Source organism: Abramis brama (genome assembly GCF_963993115.1).
Source record: "Abramis brama genome assembly, chromosome: 1".
In the NCBI taxonomy this organism is placed as follows: domain Eukaryota; kingdom Metazoa; phylum Chordata; class Actinopteri; order Cypriniformes; family Leuciscidae; genus Abramis; species Abramis brama.
Window position 1 is genome coordinate 49,154,557 of NC_139963.1, and position 14,426 is coordinate 49,168,982.

At 41.3% G+C, this 14,426-nt stretch overlaps 1 protein-coding gene across 1 annotated transcript; it reads left to right on the forward strand.

Moving 5' to 3' along the window:
* Positions 1-343: 343 nt before the first annotated feature.
* LOC311081403 (alpha-2-macroglobulin-like) lies at positions 344-9,052 on the forward strand (the record flags this gene model as incomplete). Its single annotated transcript, XM_084111943.1, has 31 exons — positions 344-520; positions 580-736; positions 839-891; positions 1,017-1,037; positions 1,141-1,304; positions 1,407-1,416; positions 1,823-1,930; positions 2,003-2,198; positions 3,591-3,805; positions 3,903-4,115; positions 4,195-4,344; positions 4,591-4,740; positions 4,830-4,968; positions 5,278-5,423; positions 5,517-5,738; positions 5,875-5,998; positions 6,069-6,190; positions 6,264-6,315; positions 6,409-6,492; positions 6,578-6,754; positions 6,865-6,940; positions 7,032-7,188; positions 7,275-7,349; positions 7,419-7,581; positions 7,657-7,841; positions 7,910-8,131; positions 8,214-8,335; positions 8,436-8,517; positions 8,608-8,691; positions 8,774-8,879; positions 8,958-9,052. The coding sequence occupies 31 exons, from the start codon at positions 344-346 to the stop codon at positions 8,996-8,998; spliced, it is 3,993 nt and encodes a 1,330-aa protein (XP_083968069.1). The 3' UTR covers positions 8,999-9,052.
* Positions 9,053-14,426: the final 5,374 nt, after the last annotated feature.

Consider the following 14,426-nt stretch of genomic DNA (forward strand, 5'->3'; position numbering starts at 1 on the left):
TTAAATGTCACTTAAGAAGTTGGTTTATTAAACTGTTGGCAAAAAGTATTTATGACTCACTCTATCAAACTTATTTTCTTTTTTTTCTTTTTTTGAATACTCTACTATTAATGATGCTAGAACTTCTATTAAGTAACATGTTGTTTGAACCATGACCTCTTCCTGGAATAAAGTGTTTATCCATAATCATGCAGCTTTAATACCACCCCAACAGGGCTATTTTTGATGCACAGACCTGGCAACCCTGTGGCAGCCACTTCCTGTGTATGTTCAACCAACATGTAAATGTTTTGACCTGATTCCCTTTGGTTCCTGAACTTCATGATGTTTACACAGGGTATTCATGGTGACGTTCCCTGCAGTGATTGAAACTGGATCTAATGCAAAATTGTGTGCAAGTCTTCTGAAACCCCAAGAAAGTCTCACAATGACAGTTTCTCTGCTTGATGAGGAAAATGGGATGACTCAACTTGTGCAGCAGGTTTCTTCAAAGCCATTTCACCAATGCGTTTGTTTCCAGGTCTGTTTTTAGATGCTTTTTTTTTTTTGTCTGGTTTGTTGGTAACAGTTCCTCTACAGGCTCCTCAAGTAGATGGAGATTCTGTGCAGACGATGAAGGTAGATGTCCAAGGGAAGGTCTTCAAAGCGACTGAAGAGAGGAAAGTCATGTTCAGACGTTACCTGCCTTTGACCTTCATCCAAACAGACAAACCCATCTACAATCCAGGACAAACAGGTGAGCTGTGAATGTCCCTTGGTTGAATATTAGAGGTGTGGAAAGTCCTTATGCTACAAGTTCTGATCGTCTTTATCTGGGCCTTTATTGCTGTTTTTGCAGTGAATTTCAGAGTTGTCACCATGGATGCTAAATTTGTGCCTATTGATCAGATGGTAAGGACTGGCCATGAACAAATTCCAACTTTATTGCAGCTTATTTTTGTGCACTTTTTTTTCTTCAATGACTTTGCTGCATACATGTTTATGCTTTTTAAATGCATAATATTCCTGTCTTGCAGTACAATCTGGTGGTTGTAGAGGTGAGCATTTGCCCCTATGCAAGTCTTTGAACGGAGCCAACACAGCTTTTTGTATTTTTGCTTTGTTTGCAGTGTTTTTCTGAGCAGTTCATTGTTTTAATAGGACAATAATAATAACCGAATTGGTCGGTGGACAAACATTTCCTCAACGGGTTGGATATTGCAGCTTTCTCATGAGCTAAACCCAGAGGCTCAGATTGGGATGTACACACTAAAGGCTTTTATTGGTGACCGAACAATCTCCCAGGTTTTTGAAGTGAAAAAATGGTAAGCTGTTATGAATATTGTGTATTTAATGTGCAATAGATCAGTTCAGTGACAGATCTGAGGTCTTAATTTTTTTTTATATTTTTTTTATTCCTGGTCTAGTTTTGCCCAAGTTTGACGTGACCGTAAACACACCACAGACGTACAGCGTTGCAGATGTGGGACTGAAAGTTGAGGCTTGTGCCAAGTGAGTCATGGTTATTTTCTTGTCTTGTGGTTGGTCAGTTCTTGATCTTGTTCCTTGTGACGTTTTCCAGATACACATATGGCCAACCTGTACCCGGTCAAGCCTTGGTGGAAGTGTGCCGTGAGCCATTTCCATATGCTGTGGTTCCTGAGTTGACCATACCATCGATACATCAGTGTTTTTTAACACCAAATTTGAAAATATGAAAGATGCACTTCTTGTAAAAGTGAATGTCACTGAGGAGGGAACAGGTGAGCTATTGGCTATTGAGCTATTGAGCTATTTTTTTTTTTTTAATTCAGAGTTTTTTTGTTTGTTTTTTTTTCTCCAGATGTACTGGTGTCAATCTGCAACAGTGTCCATTACATTTGAAGTCGGCAAGGTCACGTTTGTGGACCTCCCAGATTATTTTGAACCTGGATCAACGATTAAAGGAAAGGCAAGTGAAAGTTCTCCCTTTGTCGCAGAAGACTTCACATTTGTTCCCTTTCCTAACCTTGATTCCCAACAGATATCCATGTCTCGCTTTGATGGGACTCCAGTTGCAAACAAAGCGGTTCATCTCCTGGATCGTAACAGCTGGCCCAACAAACTGCTGCAGAATCTGACCACAAACCAGAAAGGACTTGCCTTGTTCTCCCTCTGCACTGTTAATCTTCCTAAAGCCGCTCTGAATCTGATGGTACGATTTGCTCTGTTTTGTGAAGGCAAGGCAAGTTTATTTATATAGCACATTTCATACACAGTGGCAATTCAAAGTGCTTTACATAGAAGAAATTAAAATAATAAAAAGAAATGAGAATAATTAAAACAGTTTAGAAAAATAAAAATAAAATACAGTACAAACAGTCGGACGAACAGTGGCACAGTGCTCATTCATTAAATGCATAGCTAAACAGATGTGTTTTGAGTCTGGATTTGAATGTGACTACTGTAGGAGCACGTCTGATCTCCTCTGGAAGCTGGTTCCAGCTGCGGCTGGCATAATAGCTAAAAGCAGACTCGCCATGCTTTGAGGGAACCCTTGGTATTTCTAGCTGATATGATCCTAGTGATCTGAGTGATCTATTGGGTTTATATTCAGTGAGCATATCTGCAATGTATTGAGGTCCTAGGCCATTGAATGATTTATATACCAGTAATAATACTTTAAAATCAATCCTAAATTTAACTGGGAGCCAGTGTAAAGACCTGAGGACTGGTGTGATATGTTCATATTTTCTGGTTCTGCTCAGAATCCTGGCGGCAGCGTTCTGTATGAGCTGCAACTGTCTTATGGTCTTTTTGGGAAGGCCAGTGAGGAGTCCATTACAATAATCCACCCTCCTGGTGATGAAAGCATGAACAAGTTTCTCTAAGTCTTGTCTGGAAACAAAGTATCTAATTCTTGCAATATTTTTCAGATGAAAGTATGCTGATTTAGTTATTGCTTTGACATGACTACTGAAACTAAGATCTGACTCTAGTGTCACACCAAGATTCCTGACTTGATTTTTAGTTGTTTGACCCCTAGAGTGAAGGTATGCGTTCACCTTGAACTTCATCTTTGTTTCCAAATGCAATAACTTCAGTTTTGTCTTTGTTTAACTGAAGAAAGTTGTGACACATCCAACTGTTGACTTCGTCAATGCATTGGCACAGGGAGTCAATGGGGCTGTAATCGTTAGGCGATAGGGCTAAGTAGATCTGTGTGTCGTCTGCATAGCTGTGGTAAGCAATTTGGTTCTTTCTCATTATTTGGCTCATTGGGAGCATATACAGGTTGAACAGGAGTGGCGCAAGAATTGAGCCTTGAGGGACTCCGCATGTCATGGATGTCCACTCAGACTTATGATCTCCTATACTCACATAATAACCTCTCCCATCTAAGTATGACCTGAACCATTTTAGGACTATCCCAGAAAGCCCCACCCAGTTTTCCAGCCTGTCAAGAAGTATGTTATGATCGACAGTGTCAAATGCAGCACTGAGGTCGAGTAGTACGAGCACTGATAATTTGCCTGAATCAGTATTTAAGCGAATAAATACTGAAGTGACGTGTAGAATTCTCTAAATCTCTTTTGCTTGGCAAGAAACCCATTCCATTCGTTGTTCCCCAGGCAAGTGCGACTCCAGCAGTTGTCAGACGCCATACTTCACTGCAGATACAAGGGTTGTTCAGCTTCTCCAACCTGATGCTTCCAGTAACCCATCTAGTGAACTGACTATAGTGAAGCTCGAGCAGCCACTCAAATGTGGTGCCGTGTTTCCAGTGACCGTGAAGTATTCTTTTGTTGGAGAGGCTGGCGACTACACTGTTGACATCATCTATATGGTGAGTGGACATCATCTATATGGTGAACCATCTATATGTTTTTTTTTAAATAAACATTGCTCTCGCCTGTTTTTATGCACCTTTTTGGTTTTGTCAGGTCTTGTCCAGAGGATTGATCGTCCTGCATGGATTTCAGACAGTCACAGCAAGGGCTTCTAATACTGTCACGAGCGGCTCTGTGTCGTTCCAGCTGTCTGTCAGTGTTGATGTGGCTCCAGTTGTGCAGATTCTGGTCTACTGCGTTCTGCCCAGTGAGAAAGTTGTTGTTGGTAGTGTGTCGTTTGACACAGAAACTTGTTTAGAAAACCAGGTGTGATTTTGTACTAGCATTTACTACCTTCATCTGGGGTATGATGACATGTCCTACAGTGTGTTGGTCCTTGTTCCAGGTGTCTCTACAGTTCTCTCCTGCTATGTCCATTCCTGCTGAGGAAAATGTTCTGACTGTCTCTGCTGAAGCAGGATCTCTGTGTGGCATCAGTGCTGTAGATCAGAGCATCTGGATCTTGGAGCCAAGAAGGCGTCTGAGTGCGAAAATGGTATCCATGTGCAGTTGATTTTAAATCCTTTTTGATCTTGCTTGACATTCAGGTTTAACTTGAGAATTTAGTAATGCTGATGGACTAATTGGACAAACCTATGCATTATGCAGCGGTTATGATTATAGCATTTTTACTGTACACTAACACCTAACATTTATAAACTGACCATAACATGCCAAACATTGCATATAGTTAAACAATTTTCCAGAAATGTGAATTTTTGTTTTTGTTTTATGGTCATAGGTGTTTGACTTGCTCCCGGTGCGATCACTGTCAGGTTACCCAAACAGCGTTCTGGATGAACCAGAGTGTCTAGGCATTCGACCCCGTCGACTTGTTCCGATAAATCCTCCCTACGTTGCTCCTACAAATCAAGCCTACACAACCTTCAAGGTAGAAACCTGTTCATGACCATATAGTTACTAAATAATACAGAGTCATTGACTTTAAATCTGTCTTGTTTTGACTTGTCTCTCTGACAGAGCCTGGGAATGAAGATTGCAACAAATCTCCCTGTACGAGCCCCTCTGTGCCCGCTGTATCCTAGATTTCCAGGTAGTAGGATCGCAACAAATCTCCCTGTACGAGCCCCTCTGTGCCCGCTGTATCCTAGATTTCCAGGTAGTAGGTCTATGCAAATTCTTTTGGGGGGGGAATTCTTTTGGGGGGGGAATTCTTTTGGGGGGGGAATTCTTTTGGGGGGGGAATTCTTTTGGGGGGGGAATTCTTTTGGGGGGGGAATTCTTTTGGGGGGGGAATTCTTTTGGGGGGAATTCTTTTTTTCTGCATGAATTGCCTTGAGTGAGTTTATTACATGTTCTTTGTGGATCAGCAAATTCTGCATGAATTAAAAGTGGGACCGTTATGGACCTTGTTTATTGTGCAGACACTAAGAAGGTTAAAAGTGGGTGTAAAATCATGTCTCTCCAGTGATTCGTCCTATGGCTGAAAAGCCTCGGGCTCCTGCTCCTGCTGAAATTGCTCCTCCAAAAGAGGAAGTGTCACCTCCAGCACTTTCTGCTTATGTGACTGTCAGGACTTACTTTCCAGAAACATGGCTCTGGCAGCTTGCTCAAGTGGGGTTAGTGAAGCATCTTGTTCCTTCTAAAGCTACTTTCGCACATTTTACTTATCCTGTTCCACTTATTTTTTTCTGCTGTCCTTCAGAGACACTGGATCCACACGTTCCTCTCACTGTTCCTGACACCATCACCACATGGGAGACTGATGCGTTCTGCCTGTCCTCAAAAGGTTTCGGTCTGGCTCCTCCTGCTCTGCTGACGGTCTTCCAGCCCTTCTTCCTGGAGCTCTCCCTGCCGTACTCCATCGTCCGTGGGGAGTCTTTTGAGCTGAAGGCCACAGTCTTCAGCTATCTGTCCAAGTGCATCATGGTCTGTCATGTGTGTGTGTGTGTGTGTGTGTGTGTGTATATATATATATATATATATATATATATATATATATATATGTATGTATATGTATGTGTGTGTATGTTTCTTTGCTCCATGTGCTCTGTTTCATTGGCAGGTTAAAGTAACACCAGCTTCATCCACTGCCTTCACTCTTAAACCATATACTGATCCGTATTCATCCTGTCTTTGTGCCAATGGGAGAAAGACCTTCAAATGGGTTCTCTCAGCTTCTGTTCTAGGTCAGTTTTGGACTGCCTCTCTAAATTAGACAGGAAGTGAGCAACACCTAATATACACTTGTCACTGCAGGAGCTGTCAATGTGACTGTCAGTGCTTCAGCTGAAGCATCCCGGTCTCGATGTGGCACTGAAGTCGTGACTGTGCCTACGAGAGGACGCATTGACGTAGTCACTCGAAGTCTACTTGTCCTGGTGAGTGTTAACCAGCCTACTGGAGTTTGATCATGGAGATCATGCTGCTACTGATGTGTTTTTGTTTTTATAGCCTGAAGGAGTTGAAAGGACAAACACCCAGAGTTGGTTACTGTGTCCCAAGGGTTTGTTAGCACTTAATGATTCCCCAAAACATTCTCCCTGTACAGCCAAATATTAGCCAAGTGCTATATGCAGATCCCTTCTCTTGTCTGCAGGAAAAGATCTTTCTGAAGACGTGACTCTGACATTTCCAAAAACTGTGGTTCAAGGATCAGCTAGATGCTCCGTTTCAGTCCTTGGTAAAACATTTCATTGAGTAGAAACTGACTGGTAATGTTTTGCAGAATAACTTTTCTGATGTGGGTTTTGTTTGACCTCTCATAGGGGACATAATGGGTCGTGCGCTGAAGAATCTGGATAGGTTATTACAGATGCCATATGGCTGTGGAGAACAGAATATGATTGTTCTTGCTCCCAATATTTACATCCTGCTGTACCTGGGAGTCACGGAGCAACTCACTGCAGCCATCCGAGAGACTGCCACAGGCTACCTTAAGAGTGGTATGGATGACCAAATCCACTTTACCTTTGTAGGAGACTAAATTCCAAAGAGGTTTAGTCCTCCAGTCTAACTCCCTGACCAATTTACATGTGGGTTTTGCCCCAATCAGGATACCAAAGAGAACTGAACTTCAGACACAGCGACGGATCATACAGCACATTTGGTAATGATGAATCAAATACATGGTGAGCTTCACACTGTTCTACTGTTGTGTGTAATCTGTTGTGGCACCGGCAGTTTGTAAGTTCAGTTTGTCACAACCTTTTTCACGACCAGGTTGACCGCCTTTGTCATGAGGTCTTTTGGTCTAGCGAGGCAATTTGTCTTCATTGATCCACATGTCCTGCAGAGTGCAAAGGATTGGTTGATCAGCAAGCAGGGTTCAGACGGCTGTTTCATGCAGCAGGGAACTCTGCACCACATCGACATAAAGGTGCAATACATGTTTCTTAAACTATGCCCTAATCAATTGACTTGAGATGAGGCTGTTCTTCTAAATCAAATGTGGTGGTGTTTTAGGGTGGTGTTGGTGACGAGGTGACCATGACTGCCTACGTTGTTGCATCACTGCTCGAACTAGGCGTCCCCACAATGGTATATGCATCTCCAGTAGTTCTGTGAGTTCCTTGCAGATGATTTTTCTGATATTTGTTTTGGTTTCAGGATCCCGTCATTACCAACGCTCTGTCATGCTTGAGGCCTGTCGTTGGGAATGTGGGAAACACTTACGCCACAGCTCTGCTGGCCTACACCTTCAGTCTAGCTGGAGATATCACAACTCACTCACAGCTTTTAGCTTGCTTGAACAACCTTGGCATTTCTGATGGTGAGATTTACCAGCCTCTTGATTTGTTCATCAGGTTCTTTGTCATCAACTTTCTCCCCTCCATCTCATCCTAAGGCTCTAAGGTCCATTGGTCTCAGACGACATCTGGTGATACTCTGGCGGTGGAGATCAGCTCTTACGTGCTTCTAGCGGTTCTCACTGTTCAGCCTCTCACGACAGCTAATCTGGGCTATGCTAACCGCATTGTCAACTGGCTCGTGACCCAGCAGAATCCCTATGGAGGGTTTTCCTCCACCCAGGTGCCTCTGACTACCAAACATGAGTGCAATCATTTATGAGGAGTTTTTAATCTGATGCTTGTTTTTAGGACACTGTGGTGGCTCTTCATGCCCTGTCGGTGTACGCTGCTCAAGTGTTCAGCTTGGATGGCTCCAGCACTGTTACTGTAAAGTCCTCAGTAGTAGGAGGAGACTCTTATAGCTTCAAAGTGAATCGGGACAACAGGCTGCTGTATCAGGAGAAGCCATTAAAGAACATTCCTGGCAAATATAGTGTTAAAGCATCAGGATCCACTTGTGTGTCTGTGCAGGTCTGTATCCTCACTCCCTCAACTTCTGTTGCGCACATCCAAATTTTACTGTGCTTTTGTTTGCTCTGCACTCCTATTATAGGTTGCATGTTTCTACAACATCCCAACACCCGTTAAAGCCGTCAAAACGCTGAGTGTTGGAGCACAGGTGACTGGAGACTGCCAACTGCTTGGAACGGATCTCATGTTGAACTTCACGGTGACGTAAGAACCTTTCACTTTGTGTCCTGAAATCAGCTAATGTTTATGACTAACAAAGATCCTGTTAGACTAAACCTCTTATTTCCCCATCACCCTCATTCAGATACAATGGTGAAAAAGCAAGCACTAACATGGTTATTGTGGACATTAAGCTCCTGTCAGGCTTCACGGCAGATACATCACTGGTTTGTATGCGTTCAAGATGATTTAGAAAGTCCAGAGATGCTTGACGCTCTTTCAGTTGTAATTTTGTATGTAAATGGTCTTTTCCTCAGCTTGGTTCTTCACCCCAATCATTCGCTCCGCTTGTGGAGCGAGTTGATTCTGAAGATGATCATGTCCTAGTTTATCTGAAAGAGGTGAGCCTGTACACTGGAAATATTACTAGCTGCCATCTCAAGTGCTGTGTATGTGCTGCAGTTCATCCGTTCTTTCTCGCAGGTTCCCAAAGGCGTCCCCATGAGTTACACTCTGCAGCTGAAGCAGGTTCTTAAAGTGAATAATCTCAAGCCAGCAGTCATAAATGTTTATGACTACTATCAGACAAGTAAGCTTTCATCATAATCATGCTTTGCCCTGGCTGAATTGTTAAATTATCCAGTTCATTTTCATGTTCCTCTCTCAGGTGATTCATTTGAGGCAGCCTACACATCTCCCTGTCCATGATTTGATTCAGTACTGGCTGTAGGACATGTGACTTTAATAAAACTGCTTTTATGCAATAGTTATCTTTGCCTCTTTTTGTTGCTAATCTGTGTTTGTTTGAAGCAGGAACTTTGTTTTCATGAGTTATTTGTCATGTGACTTCAAATCCTTACAAGACTAAAGTGTTCACTCAGGCAGTGACGGCTAAATTGTTTTTGGACTAGTTTGACTTTAGACTGCAATTAAGTGCTCTTCTCCTTACCAATCATGGTAATGGACAATTCTTCTATAAAAGCATTCAGTTATAGACTATCCAGTAAAAAAAAGCAATAACATTAAATTTCAGGATTTAGTTGAGTCATTCTATGAGCCTCAGTGAAGCAGTTTTAATTTGACTTATGTGTGCAATCTTCATTATGGAACATTATGTCCTATTCTTGACTATCACATTAAGCTTCCCTTTTCAAATATCCATATCTCCTCCACGTCCATCTTCTTGCTCACTTTGCTGGTGCTTATTCACTCTTACTTGCCTTCACTACATTACAAGTACCTTGTATATTTCGTTTCTATTTTTATTCAAAGTGAGATGTTAGCAATATGGAGTGCCAAACACTCATAATTTCTATTTCATTTCATACTGGTGGCCAGAGGGTGCCCTCTTAGGAAATCCCTTTTCATAGGATAACCCAACTGAGATGTGTAAAAATTAATCAAAACCCACAGCCAATAAGAACAGCGTGTGGGCAGAGTCTTGCAACAAGTGCGCAGCACCAGAGAGTAATCTTGATGACAATTGCAAAAAAGGATAAGTAGGCTACAAGATCAAATATTACACCATTTAAACATTCAGATACATAGGCTTTGGAGTTGGGCTACTAAAAATAACACTTGTTTATTCACAGTTTGAAATGTTCTTGTTTCAATTAGTTTAATTTGAAGATCTGAGGTGTTATAGTTGCTTTTATAGCTAGAAAGCTGGGTGCACTAAATAATATTCAAAGTCACATTACATGCTTTTAATATTAAATAAAACACATAAACAGTAACTCAGATAATCATTGCCACACTTTGTTTGTTCCAGTGCAACGTTGCAGAAAAACAGAAACTGTCGCCGTCGTGGCTGGTCTAGTTTCTATCAACTTGTCTGTCTAACATTAAACACTTCCTAACTGACAAAACACTATAGATGGCTGTTCATGCTTTTATTACTTCCTGTTTAGACTCATTGTATTGCAGTATTTACAAGTCACAAATCGCTCACCTTCAACTGGCCCAAAATGTTGCTGCAAGATTTAAATTCGTAAAAGTTGTAAATATAATCATAACTCTTTAGATTCTAAGATCTTCACTGGCTGCCTATTCAGTGTAGATTGATTTTAAGAATCTTTTATTTGTAAATAAATGTCTGCACAACCATGCTTCTACTGTATCTACTTCTCAGAATTGCTGCATTCCTATATCCCTTCCAAAAGCTTAAAGGCCCCCTGAAATCAAGTTTTGGATGGAAACGCAAATATATGGAAGCTCGTTTCCACCACAGAAAAAAAATAAATAAAAGATAATTGGGACTTTTTATATCACAAAGTCAGAATTGCGAGATGTAAACTCGCAATTGTGAGATGTCGCAATTATCTTTTAAAATGTTTTATTCTGTGGCGCAAACAAGCTTCCATACAAATATCTTTGTGAAGGAACACAAGTATTGCATGGGAACGCAAATGACTTTGCGAGGGAACACAATTTTGCGTGAGAATGCAAATATCTTTGTGAGGAAACGCAAAAGATTTGAATTTTTTTTTCTCCCATCCCAAATTTTTTCACCACCAGAAAAAAACAAGTGTATTAATTATGACCGCCGCTAGCATAGTTAGCGAAAGCGGTCATATAGGGATTGTCAAAGTTTTTTTGGGGTTTTTTTTTTTTTGTCATCTACTGAATTTTTCGTCAACGATACCAGGGACACCGAAACACCGGGGAACATGAAATTTGGTGGGCATGTAGCCCCACTAGACTTTTACGGAAAAATTTCGTTTGGTCCCCGGGGGCCACTCCCCCCCCCGCGCTGGGCCCCCCCAAACCCAAAAAATGCAGTTTTTCCTAAATAACTACCTGAACCGTGGCACCGAGGATGAAGAAATTTTTATGGTATGTTCTTAAGGGCCCACATCAACCTAGCCCATAATCACTCATTTGTGATTTGCGCCCCTTCCCATAAAAAATGAAAATGCAATATTATTCTGCTTTAATTGCCTCTATCTTCAGTTGAGATGTTCAGAACTGCACCATATTTCATGTGTATGATTAACTTGACATCTTCTGGGGGTATGCTAAGTTTCGTAGAATTTCATCCATGGGGGGGTATAAAATAAATTCATTTATGTGCACATTTAGTGACTGTACACTCATCGGCCTGTAGATGGTGGTGTTGAGCGAAGGGTTGCTGGTTTAGGATGATACTGTCACACACACACACATGCAGGAATACAAACAAACGCAAGCATGCACACACACTGACATCCACACGCACAGACACACCCATACACACACATACAAATCCACATGCACAGACACACACACACAAACACACACGCGCACACACATGTACACACGCATACATACACACACAGACACAGACACACACACAGACAGACATGCACATACTACTACTTTTTTTAGGTATATACATAAACACGCAATACAGCCAAATTGCTCCACGTCATTTATTTTTGTGGAAAGCCAGTGCAGGCCTGAGCGGCGGTCATATTTTGTACCGCCATGCAGTACATCTAGTTTAACACAAATTGCACATATGGCAAATAAACAATGTGTGCTTATAAAAATAGGTCTATTCACTATTTTAAATGGATACTAAATGAAAATTCTGTCATCATATACTCACCCTCATGTTCACAGTTTCTGGTCTCATTGACTTCCATAGTATACTTTTTTTTTTCCTATTATGGAAGTCAATGAGACCAGTAACTGTCTGGTTACTGACATTCTTCTAAATATCTTCCTTTCTGTTCAGTAGAAGAAAGAAATTAACACAGAAATTAACCGATCAACTGTACGTACCTCTGATCAGCCATGAACTGTGGTTGAAAGCAGATGATGTAACATGCAGGTAGGCACGCCCTCACGTGATTATGATTGGTCGATTGATAAGCTTTACTCTTATTGGCTAAAGAGTGCGACTGATCCATGTAGGAGGAAGCACTGCCAGGAAAGTCTCAAATACACAGACAAATCCAAGGCGATTCAGGATGGACAACACACAGCGACATGGCTTACATCAGCCACCATACGTTTTTGTCGCATGTCACAACTCACCGCCATCTCCTCTGTGGGCCACTCCCAGGCATCCTCAATCACGCAGCAGGCTTGCTTTCGTGAAAGGTTATGCTCTGGAAGTCGATTTGGCCAGGCACAGATAGATCCCAAGAATCCCCCCCATTGTCCTCTGTGGTAATTTCTGACCAAGGAACCCTCAGCACTGACGCACTGGCACACAGCTGGCCCAGGGGCCTAAGCAAGTACGCATTTCTCCCAGTGAGCCTCATTGCACACACATTGTGCAAAGTCAGGGAGGTCCTGATGGTAGCGCCTGATTGGCCCGGCCAGACCTGGTTCTCAGAGCTCAGGCTGTTGGCAGTGACACCCTCCCAGGTGAACCCCCCTGAGGAAGGACCATCTTTCTCAGGGGAAGGGCAATTTATGGCATTCCCGATCAGATTTCTTGTGGGATTAACTTTCCAAATAAAATACGGTAAACGTCTGGTGTACTTAAAACATGAGCGGGTGGTCTGACAATTGCCCGGCCGCTATCTACATCCTTTGACAACAGCGCATCTGTGCTTGAACTTGAAGTGAACAAAACTTTCTGCTGTGGTGGTATTCACACAAATCACAGTTCCCTGCCCTAAACAACCTTGCAAGACACAGTTGGTACTCAACCAGAATAATGATGTGTATTTGCTGCATTTTAGCACTAATGGGCGCTATAATAACAGACTTTGAAAAGTGTCAGTTTATTCTCTCTATTGCGTAATCTGCCACGGCTCATTGAGCATTCGTAGCAGATAAATTCAAGTGAAACGTAGTTAAACAAATTCATTCACAATACTGAAATTACGGTACAAATTTAGAACTGAAACAAATGTAGGCTTCTATTATTGCATCAAATTTAAGCAAAGTAGGCTACATTTCCCAGTTTTTCTATAATTTAGAAAGGCTATTCACGTCAAGGTTATGATTCTTATACTTTGTTTTACTGAATTTACTGAAACATAACGGTGAAATAAATTCAACTAAATGATCGTAAAATTAAAACATTAGGACTTGCTAACCGATGTTAGTCGGCAGCATTTGTGTTTTAGCATTCATTAAGAATTAAATAAGCTTACAATAGGTTGTTATGATTGATTAGCATAATATTTTTTTATAAATAATAAAAACATTTCAACATAAAACATTGCAATAGAAAAATGTCACATCAATGAGGCTTTGCATGAGAATAGGAAGTTAAGCCCATGCTCATAAAACCGTGTTCAGGCGATAGGTCTATGGTTAACACTCAACATGTGCCTCACGGTGCTTCAAGCGGTCTGAGTTTGATTCTCAGCTCTACTATCTTCATAATTTTGTCTCTAGTTTAAAAGGTTATTTGTCAAAAATAAAAACTTCATTGTCTGTCATTTTTATTAATAAGCGTTTAGACGATAACATTGTAGCCTACATGCTGTTGGCTGACAGCATTTTTGTTTTGCCGTTCTTGATGCTTAAATAGGTAACAGATTATTAAAGTCAAACCGTTTTGTTCGATTTATAAAGGCACATTACAACATAGGCTACATTCCAGTAAAGCCTCTGTTGTGCTGCACAGACAACAAAACCCGAAAGTCACAATGGCCTGAAGATGATGAAGATTTTAATCTGCTAAATTATTGTTTTGTGAATCATTCAGGAAATTTAGATGACTGAAACCCGGCCATAGCAACGAAAGAACACTTTCAAAACAGATCCATGCATTGAACAAATCAGAAAAAGACTGATTTTGTTTACTTGGCTACAAAAAATAAAAGACTAACTAAATAATATTACTGTCAATCAATGAAATCAAATCAATGAAAATGTAAAAAAGAACATGATTCATCGGTTTTGCCGATATATCGGTATACACGATGACAACGAAGTCCTGAAGTGTCAACCAGTCCATCCTCTGTGAACGCCTCCTTCCCTTCCCTTTACCTCAGTACAGATAAAATGTTGTCAGGATAATTCCGGTTCGTGTGGCTATGCAGATGCGACAAAGAAGGCCAGACAAGTAGTTTATTGAGGGTTGATTTGTAAAGAAGGACTACACGCCTGCACACATATATATTCAAACGCGCATACCTTTGGACTGAACACGTAATGCGCATGTGCGCGACTTCTGCGTTTTCACGGG